At 52.8% G+C, this 15,872-nt stretch overlaps 6 protein-coding genes across 6 annotated transcripts; 4 read left to right on the top strand and 2 right to left on the bottom strand.

Moving 5' to 3' along the window:
* Positions 1–1,431: 1,431 nt before the first annotated feature.
* On the top strand, positions 1,432–3,629 carry SEPMUDRAFT_149002 (alkaline serine protease AorO). The gene is made up of 2 exons (XM_016905277.1): positions 1,432–1,701; positions 1,773–3,629. Exons 1-2 carry the CDS (start codon positions 1,490–1,492, stop codon positions 3,499–3,501), a joined length of 1,941 nt encoding a protein of 646 aa, XP_016761971.1. The 5' UTR covers positions 1,432–1,489; the 3' UTR covers positions 3,502–3,629.
* A 298-nt stretch (positions 3,630–3,927) lies between these two features.
* Positions 3,928–6,284, top strand: SEPMUDRAFT_163448 (uncharacterized protein). The gene is made up of 2 exons (XM_016908056.1): positions 3,928–5,906; positions 5,958–6,284. Exons 1-2 carry the CDS (start codon positions 4,323–4,325, stop codon positions 6,018–6,020), a joined length of 1,647 nt encoding a protein of 548 aa, XP_016761970.1. The 5' UTR covers positions 3,928–4,322; the 3' UTR covers positions 6,021–6,284.
* Positions 6,285–6,635: 351 nt separating this feature from the next.
* On the top strand, positions 6,636–10,697 carry SEPMUDRAFT_125513 (PLP-dependent transferase). Its single transcript, XM_016901993.1, has 4 exons — positions 6,636–7,047; positions 7,261–8,964; positions 9,096–10,432; positions 10,498–10,697. The coding sequence occupies exons 1-2, from the start codon at positions 6,799–6,801 to the stop codon at positions 8,344–8,346; spliced, it is 1,335 nt and encodes a 444-aa protein (XP_016761968.1). The 5' UTR covers positions 6,636–6,798; the 3' UTR covers positions 8,347–8,964; positions 9,096–10,432; positions 10,498–10,697.
* Positions 9,485–10,617, bottom strand: SEPMUDRAFT_42428 (syntaxin; the record flags this gene model as incomplete). Its single annotated transcript, XM_016908869.1, has 3 exons — positions 9,485–9,808; positions 9,878–10,432; positions 10,498–10,617. 3 exons carry the CDS (start codon positions 10,615–10,617, stop codon positions 9,485–9,487), a joined length of 999 nt encoding a protein of 332 aa, XP_016761969.1.
* A 525-nt stretch (positions 10,698–11,222) lies between the features above and the next one.
* Positions 11,223–13,171, top strand: SEPMUDRAFT_65156 (MFS general substrate transporter). The gene is made up of 2 exons (XM_016909708.1): positions 11,223–11,700; positions 11,759–13,171. Exons 1-2 carry the CDS (start codon positions 11,291–11,293, stop codon positions 13,131–13,133), a joined length of 1,785 nt encoding a protein of 594 aa, XP_016761967.1. The 5' UTR covers positions 11,223–11,290; the 3' UTR covers positions 13,134–13,171.
* Positions 13,171–15,464, bottom strand: SEPMUDRAFT_85075 (uncharacterized protein). The gene is made up of 3 exons (XM_016910377.1): positions 15,175–15,464; positions 14,803–15,099; positions 13,171–14,743 (listed from the first exon to the last, which is right to left on the bottom strand). The coding sequence occupies exons 1-3, from the start codon at positions 15,200–15,202 to the stop codon at positions 13,503–13,505; spliced, it is 1,566 nt and encodes a 521-aa protein (XP_016761966.1). The 5' UTR covers positions 15,203–15,464; the 3' UTR covers positions 13,171–13,502.
* Between the last annotated feature and the right edge of the window lie 408 nt (positions 15,465–15,872).

The following is a 15,872-nucleotide window of genomic DNA, read 5'->3' as shown; positions in this document are numbered from 1 at the left end:
ACCTTAGTCGTCCTCATCAGTTTCCGAGTCCAAGTCCATAAGTAGTCCATGTATTGTTTCCAAGTGCCCAGTACGATCTAGAAAACGAGGGAAGAGAGCTCTTCCCTCTTCTACTTCACCTTGATTTATTTTCTCTTTATTTATTTTCCTTTTGTTTTTCAATCGATTCACGTACCCTAGCCCATTGTCCTTCAGCGCTGATTCTCTCGAAATAGATATAGCCTGTTGCTCAGGATTTTAGAAACATTGCGCTGGTTGCACTTTAATCAAGTAGGATACAGACAGAGCCTTTTGCGCAGGAGAGGCGGTCTACGGAATGTAATGACACAAAGAGGAAATGTATGTATAGCGTGTTAGGCTTTTCGCCCAATAATCCTGCTGCCAGCGCAGCTGTATGTATGCCCTGTTTTATTTAACCTCTCTTCTAGCAACGACGGCATCACTTCAGCATGACTGTAGGTATGGTAGTGTGCCGCCACCGTACCAATGGCACTTTCCAACATCAGCGACGCCTTTTTCTTGAGTCAAGATTTTTCGTCTTCCCCTCAGATCTACCGGCTGCCAGCTGACCGTGGCGTTTTTCTAGCTCTTGTGGCCGATGCTGGAAATATCCCGAGGTGCTTCCTGTGAGTACCTATGTGCTGTGTACAGGTAGCCAGCATGCTCCGCCCTCACAACAGCCTTCCGCGCTGGGCAATTGCCTGTGATGCTTGAGGGATTCCGGTTCACTGAATGGTGTTTGTGTCGATAATACAGATACTGACGGAGGGACGGCGGTTGTTGCGTGCTTGCATCAAATATCAGGAGGGAGACTATCCGTGGCGGCATGTTTCTCCACAAAGGTAGGAGGTAGAGCTAAAATAAGGTAGGATCGAAGCACTGACCAGACCCTTGGCGAGGTTACGCCGACGGCAGAAGTGCAGATCTTCACATTCACATCCGCTCGGTCTGTTCACTCTCCTCCCTCATCGTTATTGGTTATTACAATTTACAGCAGCCGAGCGGTCATTCTTGTTACCTTCCCGCATACACCTACCTACCTTACCTCTTACTCCCTCCTATCTTCCAGCAGATCATGGCATATAACAAGCGGAGATGGGATAGCCAAGTGGCGGCGCCAGTGACGTTGTATCAAGCTTAATTATTTGCAGCTTTAAATCGTGGTTCCAGTCGCCACAATGCCACATTGCAACAGTGCCATCGTCGAGACGGCAAGCGACCCGGGAATCAAGCCTGACAAAGCTTTTGCCAGAGACGATCAATGCAAGCCTTTTAGCTTAGCTGAAGTGTAACTTCAGTGCTGCCACCTCGACCTGCTTGATTAGGATTATCCCACGCACGTCACGCAGATACATTTCTACATTTGGTAAGAGTAATAGCACCGGAGGTCAATACTGGACCGAGGAGCTGTTGAAGAAGTGAGAATATAAGAAAAGAGTAGGTCGTCGCCGTGGTGTATCGGCAGGAATTCCTCTGTCTACTCCCCAACATGCATTTCACATCATATGCCGTAGTGGCGGCTCTACTGGGTGCAGCAGCTGCTGCTCCGGCTAATGTTCAGCGACATGTTCTTCACGAGAAGCGTGCGGTTTCGGAGAACTGGGTCAAAGGGGAGCGCTTGAGACCTGATGTCAGAATGCCAATCCGCATCGGACTGGTGCAGGAGAACCTACACAAGGGCCATGACTGGCTGATGGAGGTGTAAGTCCAGATAACATGCACGAAGGTGCTTCTGAATAGCACAATGGAGGAATGCTAATGGATGTTCGTAGCTCTGATCCAGAATCACCCAAGTACGGCAAGTACTACACCGCGGAAGAAGTTCACGAGCTTTTCGCCCCAGCCAGCCATGCTGTCGACTCTGTGAAGAGCTGGCTGCACGAAGCTGGTCTTCATCCAGAGCGCATCTCTCAATCTGCAAATAAGCAATGGATTCAGTTCGATGCCAGTGTCGCGGAAGCCGAGGCATTGTTCCAATCGAGATATCACTTTTACGAGCATGAAGCCACTGGCAAATCCACGATCGGCTGTGATGAGTACCACGTTCACCAGGATGTCAAGAGACACATCGACTATATCACTCCTGGTATCAAGCTTATGAACACACGAGACACCCCCAAGTCTGATATCGAGAAGCGCGGCTTCGGTTGGGGAAAGGGGAAAGGCACTCTGCCTCCCATCCTTGCCCCATTGCCAATGGCACTCGATGCAATTCTGGCAGCCCCTCTGCTTAGCCTTTGCGATGTTGCTATCACACCACCATGTATCGAGGCCATGTACAACTTCACCAAACAAACAACAAGCGCGGTCCCAGGCAACGAGCTTGGTATCTTTGAAGACCTTGGAGACGTCTATGCTCAAGAGGACCTGAATTTGTTCTTCTTGACCCTGCAGCAGCGCATTCCAATAGGCACTCACCCAGTGCTCAAGGCCGTCGATGGAGCTGTCGCGCCTAACCCAGTCACAAGCGCCGGACCAGAGTCTGACCTTGACTTCGAGATCAGCTACCCTATCATCTGGCCTCAGAACTCCATCCTCTTCCAGACCGACGATCCAGTCTACGAGTCCAACTATACTTATGCCGGATTCTTGAACAACTTCTTCGACGCCATCGATGGATCGTACTGCACTACTGGAGACATCGAGCAGCCAGACCTCGACCCAGTGTACCCCGATCCAAGCAACGCGGCTGGTTCTTACAAGCAGCCAAAGCAGTGCGGTGTCTACAAGCCAACCAACGTGATCTCGATCAGCTATGGTGGTCAAGAGCCAGACCTACCCGCAAGCTACCAACAGCGTCAATGTGCCGAGATCATGAAGCTCGGTATGCAGGGTGTAACAACTGTGGTTGCTTCAGGCGATTCTGGTGTCTCCGGTCGCCCCGTCACTGGCGACAATGGCTGCATCAATCAAAAGGTCTTCAACCCAGACTTCCCCGCCACCTGCCCGTACATTCTCTCGGTCGGCGCAACTCTGTTGACTGGTGATCCTCACAAGGATGTCGAGACCGCTGTGACGAGGTTCCCCAGCGGAGGCGGCTTTAGCAACATTTACCCAAGGCCTTCATACCAGGACGCAGCCGTGAACACCTACTTCCAGACTGCGGGCACTCAATACCCATTCTACACTGGATCGACTTATGGTAATGGTCTTTACAACGCCAGCGGGCGTGGCTATCCCGATGTTAGCGCTGTCGGTGACAACATAGTCGTCTTCACGGGCGGAGCACCAACTCTTATTGGTGGCACTTCCGCTTCTTGCCCAGTCTGGGCTGCATTGCTAACACGTATCAACGATGAGCGTTTGAAGGCTGGCAAGCCGACTGTGGGATATGTCAACCCCACCCTGTACAAGAACCCATCGGCGTTGCACGACATCACTGTGGGATCCAACCCGGGCTGTAATACTAATGGATTCGCTGTCTCGAAGGGTTGGGACCCAGTGACTGGTCTGGGAACGCCAAATTTCCCAGAGTTGCTCAAGTTGTTCATGTCGATCTAGATGGTCGAGACATGCTTTTTTTGGGTTGATTTGCGGGAATGGTTAAAGTAAGGCACCTCAGGCAAGGTGAGCTGCTGTGCAGTGAGACCTACACCAATATTATGATAGCATGAGATATGAATACCACCATATGATACAATCAGTTCCAGGCCTTGCCTCATCGAGTGACGAGGATCAACTCTAAAGTGCATCTGTCTCGTTTTTACGAACATTGTTGCTCTCGTCTTAGGTAATGTACCTAGGTAGGAGGTACCTGATGGTGCATCAATTAGATGAGTCAAATATTCAAGACCCCTCCCTGCAGCTTGACCCACCCTTGCGAGACTTGCCTTCATACGGTAGGAAGGTACTGAGGTAACGCAGTGGTACCTCGTCCAGTTCGTATTCACTCTGCAAACCACTACAACACAGCATATCCGAATCGCTAAAATACCTCAGTCTTGCTGTGCCTTCTGGAAGGTTTAGCTGAACGAGGCATTGCTTGCTCACCAGGAAACAATACTCTCTGCCTCCTACACTCAACCCTTCTCTCTCTCGCGAAAACTCGAGTCGGTCGGAAAACGCGATAAGAAGCCACGAGACGACTGCCGCCTGCCACGTCCACAGCGTCGGAGGCGCCTAGCCGCTTCTTGTACTCCTGGACAACGAACGCTCCCGATCTCGATCCCTAGATTCACCTACACCTCGCGTTTATTGCCATCTCTGCTGCACGTTCAGTTGGGATCGAGAAACGATTACGAGAGAAAAGCAGCGCCTTGTGAAGGAGCCTTGGACCACGACTTCGCGGATCTGCTAGAAGTAAAACCACGCCTGCAATCATCATGGTCGTGGAGAGGGACAATGTGGTCCTTTCGGACACTGAGGGTGGAGAGAAATCAGCGCGAGAGCAGCTGAAAAAGGCCAACATCCAGGATCCGAACGCCAAGCGGACAGACGACGATATCGAAGATGCGCCTGCCCCAACGAGCGCCGCAGATGCCGAGGCTATCTACGAGAGCAGCGGGCAGCGAGGCAGGATACAGCGGAAGCGAAGCTTTGAAGAGGTGGAGCCTGAACAGTCCGAGCCAGCAGCATCCGCGCCCTCGAAGCTGCATAACCGGAAGAGATCACGAGACAGCACGGCTGAGGAGTATGCACTAAACAATGGCCAACGCAAAACTTCTGGCGAGCGGTCAAGAAGCGGTGATGAGACAGAAGGAAATGGTGCAAGGTCGAATGACGGGTTGAACAGTCCGCGCTCGACTACGCCAGATCTTGGGACTGACAAGGAATCAGCAGCGGAGGCTGTGGCTAGTCCAAAGACTAAGAGGAGCCGACTACACTCCACGTCTGCAGACCCTGAGGCCACGGTTGCGGAAAGCAGTGGTCTGACAACATCCAGCGCGCTGATAGATAAGTCCAACGCATCGACAGCCGAGTCAAAGACGGATGCTTCGCAAGGCCTTGCGGGCAAGATCCAGCCGGGTGGTGGGTTTGCGAATTCTTCTTCCTCATCACCTTTCGGCGCTCTTGCTGGAAGTAAGCCCCCTTCTGCCGAGACGTCTTCCAGTGCCTTCGCTTCGTCCAAATTTGGCGCTCTCGCAGGCTCATCGTCTTCTGGTTTTGGCGCCCTTGGCAATACCACCGGCGGTCCTGGACTCGGTGGTGGTTTTGGTAGTGGGACCAAGAGTCCCTTGGCATCTACAAACAAGGCAGCGCCCGAGACGTCTGGTAGCGCGTTTGGTGGTGCTCTAGGTCAGCAGTCATCTTTCGCTACTGCTCAGAGCGGTTCTGCTTTTGGTTCTGGTGCTTCTGGGTTCGCCAGCCTCGGAGGAGTCAGTAGTGGTGGCTTTGGAGGCGGTCTTGGTGGTACTGGCTTTGGCAGCTTGGGCAGCGGTGGTCTGTCAAGCTTCGCAAGCGGCAAGCCTGCTCCTGCTGCCAGTAGCTCAAAGCTCGCAAAGCCTTTCGGCGCAGCGGCAAACTTGGAGGATGCTGAGGATGGGGGAGACGAGGAAGACGACGGAGCCGGGTTCAAGAGTCCACTTTCTCAGGATTCTGACAAACAAGACGAGCGCTTCTATGCTCAAGACATCGAGACTGGCGAGGAAGGCGAAATGACAGAGATGACCTGTCGCGCGAAGCTATACAACTTTGCGCCTGGCGAAGATGGTAAGAAGGAATGGCGCGAACGTGGCGTGGGGATCCTTCGACTGAACGTTCAACGGCCTCTTCATGATGATGACGATACCAAGACTACAGCACGCTTGCTCATGCGAGCCGACGGTTCGCATCGAGTGTTGTTGAACACCCCGGTTCTGCCACAGATCAAATTCGGGCAGCCAGACGGCAGCAGACCGACCGGGAGCTACGTGTACTTCATGGGAACAATTGACGACAAGAAGGAATTGCAACTTCTACAGCTCAAGGTGAGTTGCTGCACACATAATCTCAATGCTCCTACTAATACTGCTTGCTAGGTCAAAGCTGTGAACGCTCTTGAGCTATTCGACAAAGTCAAGGCCTTACAAGAGGAGATGTAAATCATAACGACCATTAGGGGAAATAAATCTGGGGCGTTTGGAGCGACAGATGCCAAGCAACTTGGGCCGGGTTCGATCAAGCAAGCATTATACCCTCTGGCATTTCTTAGCTCACTCACATTGGTGGAGAAGAGGAGCTTTGGAAAGAGGTCGCAGCTACGCATTGTGGGTTTTGACGATCTGGTAAGTCGAGCTTGAGATTGCATTGCGGTCGGAAAGAATCCAGAAGTACACCCTTACATAGAACAGAAGGTATGCCGTTGTTGACACTGAAAGCCTCATATCTACTCCCCACAGCACATGCACACACACGAGCAACCACCTCGCCTCATCTATTGCACCAGCGAGTGAAGTACACCATGAGCAAGTCGCGACTATGATGCGGTCAAGTTGTCTCCTAGGTACATGTGTGAATAAGCAGTATAAATGCCTCGGCTCAGTAGTCGGGCCCTGAACGGCGCGTCTTTTTTGTATTCTGGCCGCGGTAAAATGTACCGCAAAAATGTCTTGATATCATCACATGCGATCAAGCCACGCACAGTCGGTGTGGTTCGCGTGCCTCTTTTTCGATATATTATTTCTTGTCGTGTTGCACTCTGCTCTGTTTCTGTATCTGTTTTGCCTATTCTGCAGCCTGCTGTGTACATGTACCTGACCTGATCTCTCCACCTGCACCTCCACACGCCACGGCGCCCGACTCTAGCCGCCGAAGGAAGGAGGACCCTGGTTTCAGACCGGTTAGAACTACTACAGTACTCCACAAATAGGCGTCTCCGCAATGTCATCAGCTATAGCTTCCACTCCCCAACATCGACTTGAGCAACTCCAAGCACAACTCACCACCATGGGCTCGAATGGCGTCGCTTCGGCCTTCTCGCAGGATGTCGTGCCTCTCGCGCCTGAAGACCCGCTCTTTGGGTTAATGGCCGCGTATCGCAAAGACACCGACCCGAACAAGGTGGATCTGGGCATAGGAGCATACAGAGATAACAACGCTAAACCGTGGGTTTTGCCCGTTGTCAAGCAGGCAAGTCGATGGGCAATGAGGTGAAGGCCATGGGGGGAAGGAGGCCGGAGTGGGAAGAGTACCTTGCAGTACACAAGATGGAAAATATGGAAGCAGAAAGCAGCCAGCGGTGGCGCATCAGTCCTGAAGCTGAGAGGGGCTCCATTTGTCCGGCTGGAGCGAGGGAGGCAGGCTTCAACAAGGCAATAATTCAGCGCTAACAATTTTCTCCAGGCAGATGAGCTCCTCCGCAATGATCCAGACCTCAACCACGAATACCTACCCATTGCTGGTCTTCCAGACTTCACCTCCGCCTCCCAGAAGCTAGTCCTTGGCAAGAAGTCGCCAGCCATCGCCGAAAAGCGTGTCATTTCGTTGCAAACCATCTCCGGTACGGGAGCTGTGCATCTCGGCGCTCTCTTCTTGGCCAAGTTCTACAATCCATCAAACGCTGCGGCCAAGGCTGTATACCTGAGCAATCCCACATGGGCAAACCACAACCAGATCTTTGGCAATGTTGGCCTACCGGTAAAGCAGTACCCATATTTCAGCAAGCAGACCAAGGGGCTCGATTTTGAGGGCATGATCGGGTCATTGAAGGAGGCCCCCGAAGGCAGTGTCATTCTGCTCCACGCATGTGCGCACAACCCCACTGGAGTCGACCCCACGGAGACACAGTGGAAGGAGATTGCAGAGGTCATGAAGGCGAAAAAGCACTTCCCATTCTTTGACACTGCATACCAAGGCTTCGCTTCTGGTTCCCTCGAGAAAGACGGCTGGGCGATCAACTACTTCGTCGAACAAGGCTTTGAACTCGTCGTTGCCCAGTCATACGCCAAGAACTTTGGCCTCTACGGCGAGCGTGCAGGCTGCTTCCATTTCGTCACCTCTCCCGGCTCCAGTGCAGTAGAAACCACACAGCGTGTCGGATCCCAACTAGCAATCCTTCAACGTTCCGAAATCTCCAATCCCCCCGCATATGGCGCACGCATTGCCTCGCTCGTTCTCAACGACGACAAGCTCTTTGCGCAATGGGAGGAAGATCTCCGCACCATGTCCGGCCGCATCAAGGACATGCGCCAGGCGGTGCGCTCTCGCCTCGAAGAGTACCAGACACCAGGGACATGGCACCACGTCACCGAACAGATTGGCATGTTCAGTTTTACCGGACTGAACGAGCAGCAAGTCGCCAAGCTGCGCGAGAAGTACCACATTTACATGACGAAAAATGGAAGGATTTCCATGGCAGGCCTCAATACCAACAATGTCGAGTACTTTGCCAAGTCGCTCGATGCGGTGGTGCGTGAGTCTTCTTCATAGAAGGAGGAGCTGTGATATCCCCCCTCCCCCTCCTTCCTTGCCTTCTGTGTAAGATGGAAGGACTGAGGAGCCCACGAGGGAATGAAAGATTTGGCAGGCACGGAGGGACGGAGTACAGCACCTGAGTACTCGCGGGCCTTTCTCAGGACCTCATCACACAGCCAGCCATGTCTTAGTAACGAAATAAATCGCAATGAATAGAAACCAAGGATCCCTTCTCATTGTTGTCATCATCATCACTTGATTAACACAGTCACACAAACTTATATCGTTTTTTTTTTCTTCTTGATTTCCGGACAACTAGGGAGTTGAATACCTACCTACATACAACTGACGCAAACATTTTTTTCTTCTTCTTCTTTACAGCCGAGCTGCCGCAAAATCGAGCTCTCACCCTGCTTGCTTGCTTGCTTCATTGATTAATTAATTAATTGATTAGTTTGATCCTAGAGCGAGCGCCTTTCCTTTGGCCACTACATGGATGTACCTTGGGTAAGGTACTCAGTACATACATACTTTACGTACCTATGTCTGCTCCAGTGCAGAAGAAGTTCAAAGTCATTAGGATTGGAGTTGTTGCAATCATGGCTAAGCAGGACTATGCAGTAGCTGATCTGACTTTTTTTGGTGGTCAGCAGAGAGGGCCGTGTAGGTAGGTAGTGAATCAGGGCAAGGGAAGTCCTGGAAAAAGATTTTGAATCATGCCACCAGGGAATCTCCTGAAGGCTCGGCGACTACATGTACCTACCTACCTGACCTCATAGCTCAGACTAATCGCAGTCAGACATTACAACATCACCAACCAGAAGCACAAGTGGGCCGAATATAGATTGACTTGTGGAGGTGGGCGACATCGACTAGGTAGGGCGTGAGAGCTATATTTTCCCGAATTACCGGGGTCAGATGCGCCGGCACTGCCAGATTTCTGGTAGATGGGAGTGATTCAATCTCACATTATCTGTTCATGCGCAAGCCTGGCTCTGAGTAGGTATTGGCAACGTGAATTGGGATATAGCATATTCCGTTTAATGCTCGGAGGTATTTCCTTGTCCTGGATTTGTTGCATGGACGTTGAGAGCATGAGCAAGTCATGACTTTGGCGCCCATGTTCTCATTCATGGCGCAGAATAGTGCGCGTCTAGAATATGAGGTCCCAGACGACCAGGAATGCACAGAAGCCGCAAGTGGACCAGAATACCGCCTGTGCAGTGCTCTTTCTTTCACTCGCACGCTTGAGCTCCTTATTACCCTTGCCCAGGTTTTCGGTGGTCAGATAAGAGTCCTGCACCAGCTGGCTAATGTTCTCGCTCTGCTGAGTCAGGTTTGCATGCAAAGTGCTGTGTAGCTCACTGATCTCGAGAATGCTCTTCTCCGCAGTTCGGACTTGGTCCAGTTGGTCCTCGTAGTGCCTGAGCAGCTCCGAATTCTCCTCGGCAAAGAGCTGAAGTTGCTCCTGGGTGAGCTCCTGCCGCGTAGTTGTTCCTGTCGTGGCATCCTGGAGGTCTGCAGAATATCGTTGCCGCTTCGAGACGCCATATTCTGCGGACGTGGGCTCCTGTGCATGGTCGAAGCTGTGTGCTAAGTGGCCATTTCCAGCCGACTTTGCCAGAATGGACTTGGACTTCTCCACTTCCCTTGTCAAGCGTATGTCCATCATTTCACTTTGCACTCTCATGGCCTCGCCCAATTTCTGCTGCAGGTAGGAAATGATGTTCTCTCGCACCGTCTTGATCGTCTCCCGAGCTGCCTCCTCGAGCTCCTCTTGCGGCGATTTTGCCGTTTGTGCACCTCCTGCCGCCCATCTCCCCAGGCCCATCAAGCCACCCTGTGCACGCTTCGACAACGCGACAGACTCGTACGTCTGGTTCCGCACATCTTCGGCCTGCTTCAGTCCCGTGATGGCGCCATTAAGCTGTCGCAGCAGCTGTTTCGACTGCGCATCTATGGCGTCTCGTTCCGTATCTGTCAACGGCCGTGCTCGATCGGTGTTATCGCCAACATGTCGACGCCGTGAGGGTTGTGCTGCCGAGAGGTATGCCGGGCGGATGGAACAGAGCTCGCGATATAAATCTGTCACTCGCGCGTACTGGAGGATGCGGCGTCAGACCAGGTCATCGATGATGGGCGGCTTGTATGTGCGAAGGAGCTTACTATACTGTATGCCTCTTGCAGGAAAGTCTCGATGTGCTGCAGATCATAGGGTGTAGGAAGGACTGGTTCGGCGCCCTTGTCCTTCAGGTAGACATTGAAGTCTGCGGTGATGTCTGTCATTGTTGGGGGTCCATATGTGCTGTTGAATGCGTGAACCTCCGGGTATCAGCACTGTCGAAGTGTGGGCATGTAGTAGATGTCGTTGAAGCCAGCTTGACATCACAAACAAGAAACCAGGATAGAACTTACATACCTGACTTAGAAGATACCTAGATGGCTCTGCTTGGCGCGCAACCCTGTACCTTATATTCTCACGTCGATTCGCCCAAAGGAGAATTAAACGTACATGTACATTACCTGACCTATCAATTCAATATCCCGATGCATCAAGTCTCCATATTGCTTTTCCGAGGCAACACAGCTATGTGTGTGTGCCTATCTTTCCTGCCAGCTTCTGCGATAGCGGCACGGTTTTCGGACTTAGAGTCCAGCACATCGGATAGGCGGCACCAGTCGAGGCATGTGGCCTACATGTACATGATGGCCGATGATACATACCTCCTACGTCGACGGGAGTGAGGAGATCTGCTCGTTACCGCCTTGGTTTTTTAATTTCACTTATATTCAACAAGAGGTAAAGCCACATCTGCTTGAATTCTATTGCCCTCTCTACCTTAGTCTGCTTGACATCCGTTCTTTGTAGTACTACTTGTGTACTCTCTCCATCTCTCTCTCTCTCTCTCTCTCTCTCTCTCTCTCTCTCTCTTCTCACACGCTGGTGCTTGGCGTGCATATGACTGCATTCATAGGCGTACTCCCAGATGTCGAGAAATCGGAGGAGAATCCGGCTGGAGGACCACCGGAGATAGCCCAAGACCACAAGGACACATCCGTAGAAGAACAGACGTCGACGCGGTCATCCTTCGATACCATCAGGTTGGCCCATCATGACAACAGACAGCAAGATGAAGATGTACCCGCTGCCGACCTCGAATCTCTTCGACCCGCAAGCACAGCTCCACAATGGTCGATATTTACTCCTTCACAAAAGCGCTTCATCGTATTCATGGTGTCCCTCGCCGGTTTCTTCTCTCCTCTGAGCGCGAATATCTACTTTCCCGCTCTGAACACGCTCGCCGAAGATTTTGGCACGACGGAGAGCGTCATGAACTTGACTTTGACTTCGTATATGATCTTTCAAGGGTTCGTCATATGGCCTCCCCATTCAAACTTGTCGGGGCTGGAACTAACTATTCACAAGTCTCTCGCCTACTATATTCGGAGATCTCGCAGACATGGCTGGTAGAAGACCCGCGTACATCATTGGCTTCACCATCTACATTGGTGCATGCATTGGAATCGCCAGCTGCAACACGTTCGCAGCTCTCCTGGTCCTCCGATGTCTGCAGTCGACCGGTTCAGCGAGCACGATTGCACTGGGCTCAGGAGTAGTCGCCGACATCGCCACGAGCGCGGAACGAGGCATGTGGATGGGCTGGGCGACATCAGGACCCATGATTGCGCCCGCAATCGCACCCGTACTCGGCGGCTTGTTTACACAATTCCTCTCCTGGCGCTGGATGTTTTGGTTCTTGGTGATTCTCGCAGGCACATTCCTCGTCCCATTTGTCCTCACTTTCCCCGAGACTGGTCGAAACGTGGTCGGTAACGGGTCAATACCGCCTCAAGGCTGGAATATGTCCCTTGTAAACTACATTCAAGTCCGTCGACAACAACAACAACAGCAATCATCCCTCCCACCACCCCCGAAAAGAAAAAACCCCAACCTCCGCCTCCCCAACCCCCTCAACTGCCTCAAACTCATCTTCCAAAAAGACGTCGGCCTCCTCCTCTTCTACAACAGCATCATCTACAGCGCCCAATACGACATCATGTCCTCCTTCCCCTCCCTCCTCTCAACAACCTACACTTTCACCTCTCTCCAAATCGGCCTCAGTTTCATCCCCATGGGCCTCGGATCCTTCCTGGCGCCGACCATCAGCGGAAAACTCCTCGATTACAATTTCCGCCGTATAGCCTCTCAGATCCAATATCCCATCATCCCAGGAAAACCCAACGACCTTCGAACTTTTCCTCTCGAAAGAGCAAGAATTCAAATCGCGTTTCCCATGGTGTTATTGGGAACAATCACTATCCTCATATACGGCTGGATCATGCATATCCATCCCTCCAACTCCTCGGTCAATTTATCAGCACCTCTAATTCTCACCTTCATCATCGGTTTCACATACACTTCGGCATTCAACGCCATGAGTGTTTTATTGGTAGATTTATATCCTGCGAGCCCGGCAACGGCGACGGCGGCGAATAATTTGGTTCGGTGTTTAATGGGAGCCGGGTCGACGGCCGTCATTTTGTACATGATCGAGGCCATGGGCAGAGGCTGGTGTTTTACCTTTCATGCCGGTGTCGTGGCCGGGTTGAGTCCGATTTTGCTCGTCTTGGAGAAGTGGGGTCCTGGGTGGAGGGAGGCGAGGAGGGTCAAGGAGGAGGAGAAGAAGACGAGAATCGCGACGAGTGCAAATAGTAGCAACAGTGTAGTACCGACGACAGAGCATGCAAGTGACAGTGATCAGGAACAGAACCACAAGGAGAAATCATCAGGTAGCAAGTAGAGAGATAGAGAGAGAGAGAGCTCGAAGCGAAAGTTTAGTTCGTACTTGCCACTATTCGCCTCTTGATATTAAGAGGTCGTCTCACGATAGGAGGAGAGATCGCCATCACCTGCGCACACATAACACGAAAGGAACGCTAGAAATTCCGCCCCGGCCGTAGTCTTTCGCGCCGCTTTCGCACACTGTGGTCGGCCGTTCAATTCATACACGCTGAAATGCCGAGCAACTATCATCAACCCACATCGGGGGGTATCTTGTAAAACAGTCGCGCCATGGCCCGACGACGAAAGCAAAGGTGTCGAGTAACATGCCGAAAAGGCCAGCCAGTAAAACACCGGTGGGCGCGCTGCCGAAAACAGAGCCGACCACCTATTGTGGTGGCGGCGGCTGGAAGGGTGTGTTGCCACTTGAAGATGTATTGGAGCCACTGCCCAAGCGCGATCCATTCGTGCTGTTTCGGTCCAAACCGGGATCGCCAAAGACGTGGCTGGGTCGACCAGCACCACTGCTGTAGGCACTGTCCATGGTGTCTTCTCGAAGCTTGCTCTTGGGGTCGCTCGCCCACACGGGCAGACCGTCCTGAGGGAGAGACTCGCCCGTCGGTGTTCCATGTCCGTAGTCTGCCAGCATGCCGTTGATACCAGTCAGAGCCCAAGCGAAAACAGCTTGCTCACGGATCGCTGTCATAAAGTCCATGTGCTCCGGACCGGCTGGTACTACGGGATCATCGCGACGTGCTCCTTGTGGACCAGCAGCTGGCGCATATCTATCGCCATAATCATGCCCTGCTCTGGCCTCCACTGGTGGCAGGATTGGCTGGTGGCCCCATGGTGCCGCAAAGAGACCGTTCTGGTGAGGCTGTAATGGCCGCTGGTTAGGCTGCGGAATCATGGGTCGAGCCTTGCGTAGACACACGACGAGACCATCCGATGTACAGGAAATGACGGCCTCCAGCTCGATTGGCTCTGGCACTTGCGGAGGCGGCGAGGTCACGTCTCCTGTTGGCGAATGTCCTAGTGACGATGTAGATGACTCTGCTCGACGTGCGTGACCGAAGGTGGTCTCGTGAGCTTCTGTGGTTTGTGTGCTATCGCCAGAAGAATGTCTTGAATCTTTGTGGGACTCATCGCTGTCCATGTCCATAGCAATGCCGTGAGCGACAGTAGATTCGCCACCGGCCAGTACTACCCCACCATCCTCGCTAGTGTCAGTAGTCATGTCCTCATCGCTGCTTTCGTCATCCGTAGGCTGGTCGTCAATGCGTGGATCTCGGAACCAAAAGCGCAGGTACGCTATGGAATCGTTGCCTTTGGCGGTCTCTAAGCACTTGACTGCGTCCTGAAGGCAGTTCTCGGCAATGCAGTAGTAGAAGCTGCGACCACGCATCGTCTCTGCAGGGATTCCAATCACTTCGTTCAGGCCACTCGTTGCGTACATGATAGTCAGGGTTCTTGTGAATCGATTCAGGAACAGGGCAGCACGTGGCTCATGCTGTTGCTGCTTCACGGGCTGCGAGAACTTGGTAGACAGGTGCGAGAGCATGTGATACCTGGGATCCTTGGGAGAAGAAGAAAAGATGCGGCGCACGGCGGGCGCCTCTAATGCGCGCTCTGTTCCAAGGTCAGCGAGAGCATCATTTTCCACACGGCATCGCAGAGGCTGAGCTTACTCTCTGATTTGAGGCCTTTGCGATAGACACTGGTGCACACCACGATGACATCGTATACGACCGTCATACACACCTCACAGCCCACCCAATTGCCCTCGCGGTTCCGAATTCTCACGTAGGCCAGCACCGCTGCTTTGTCAGTATTGACACGCCTGCGGTGGAATTTGCGTGCGGCCGCAAGCTCCTCCTCCGGGAACAGATCCCATGCGGAGTGATTGACAATCTCGTCGGGAGTGTAGCCCAGGACGTCGACGACCGAGTCGGACGAGTAGAGGATGGTCGCATTGTCGGTGAGGTCTGAGGTGAAGGGTTAGCTGGTGGAGGGAGCGTGGCGAGAAGAGGGTGGATTGGTTTCCCAGGGAGGGCACGTGCCATGAATGGAGATGAACGTGGTGTCCATCTTTGCCGCCGCGGCTGCTGCTGCCGCTACTGCTACTGCTGCTGCTGCTTCTATTGGTGTTGATGTGGTAGATACGATATGTGCGCACAGCTGTGGCGACGGTGAAGGAAGGCAGGCGGGTGTGGAGAGAATGACGGAAAGCGGGTGCAGTGGTAGTAGTGGTGGTGGTGGTGGTTGGGCTCGTAGTCACCCAGGCTCGCGTGCATCAGGTACAGGTAGGTGGAATAGGGTAAGGTAAGTTCAGACTTCCGTAGTCAGGAAGCCCTGTTGGTATCAACAGCAACAGAAACAGAAACAACAACAACAACAACAACAACAACACCACCAGAAGCGTGTGAGCTTGGCTTGTTGGCTGGCTGGCTTGCACTTGCTTGCTCGAGGTCAGGTCGGCAAACGCAAGCTTAGCCAACAGCGGCGCGGGCCAGGGTCCAAACGTACAGTAGTAGCGGGCGGTAGGTAGGGAATAAGGGACCTAAGGTAGTTTCCGTCGACTAGGAGGGTCTGGAGGGAGAATACGCGAGGATTGTGTCGAGAGCTGTGCCGCTGTGATTTGCCACGGGCCCGTCCCGAGCTGCTCGAATTAGTTCAGCCCAGTCGCACCTGCCTTGCCTGCCCTGCGTCGCTGCTGTGGTGTTCCTGCCGTCCTGCCGCGAAATACTAGCCTGGCCTG

The sequence above is a fragment of the Sphaerulina musiva genome (genome assembly GCF_000320565.1).
Source record: "Sphaerulina musiva SO2202 unplaced genomic scaffold SEPMUscaffold_4, whole genome shotgun sequence".
Lineage (NCBI taxonomy): Eukaryota > Fungi > Ascomycota > Dothideomycetes > Mycosphaerellales > Mycosphaerellaceae > Sphaerulina > Sphaerulina musiva.
This window is presented reverse-complemented; position numbering and strand designations above follow the sequence as displayed.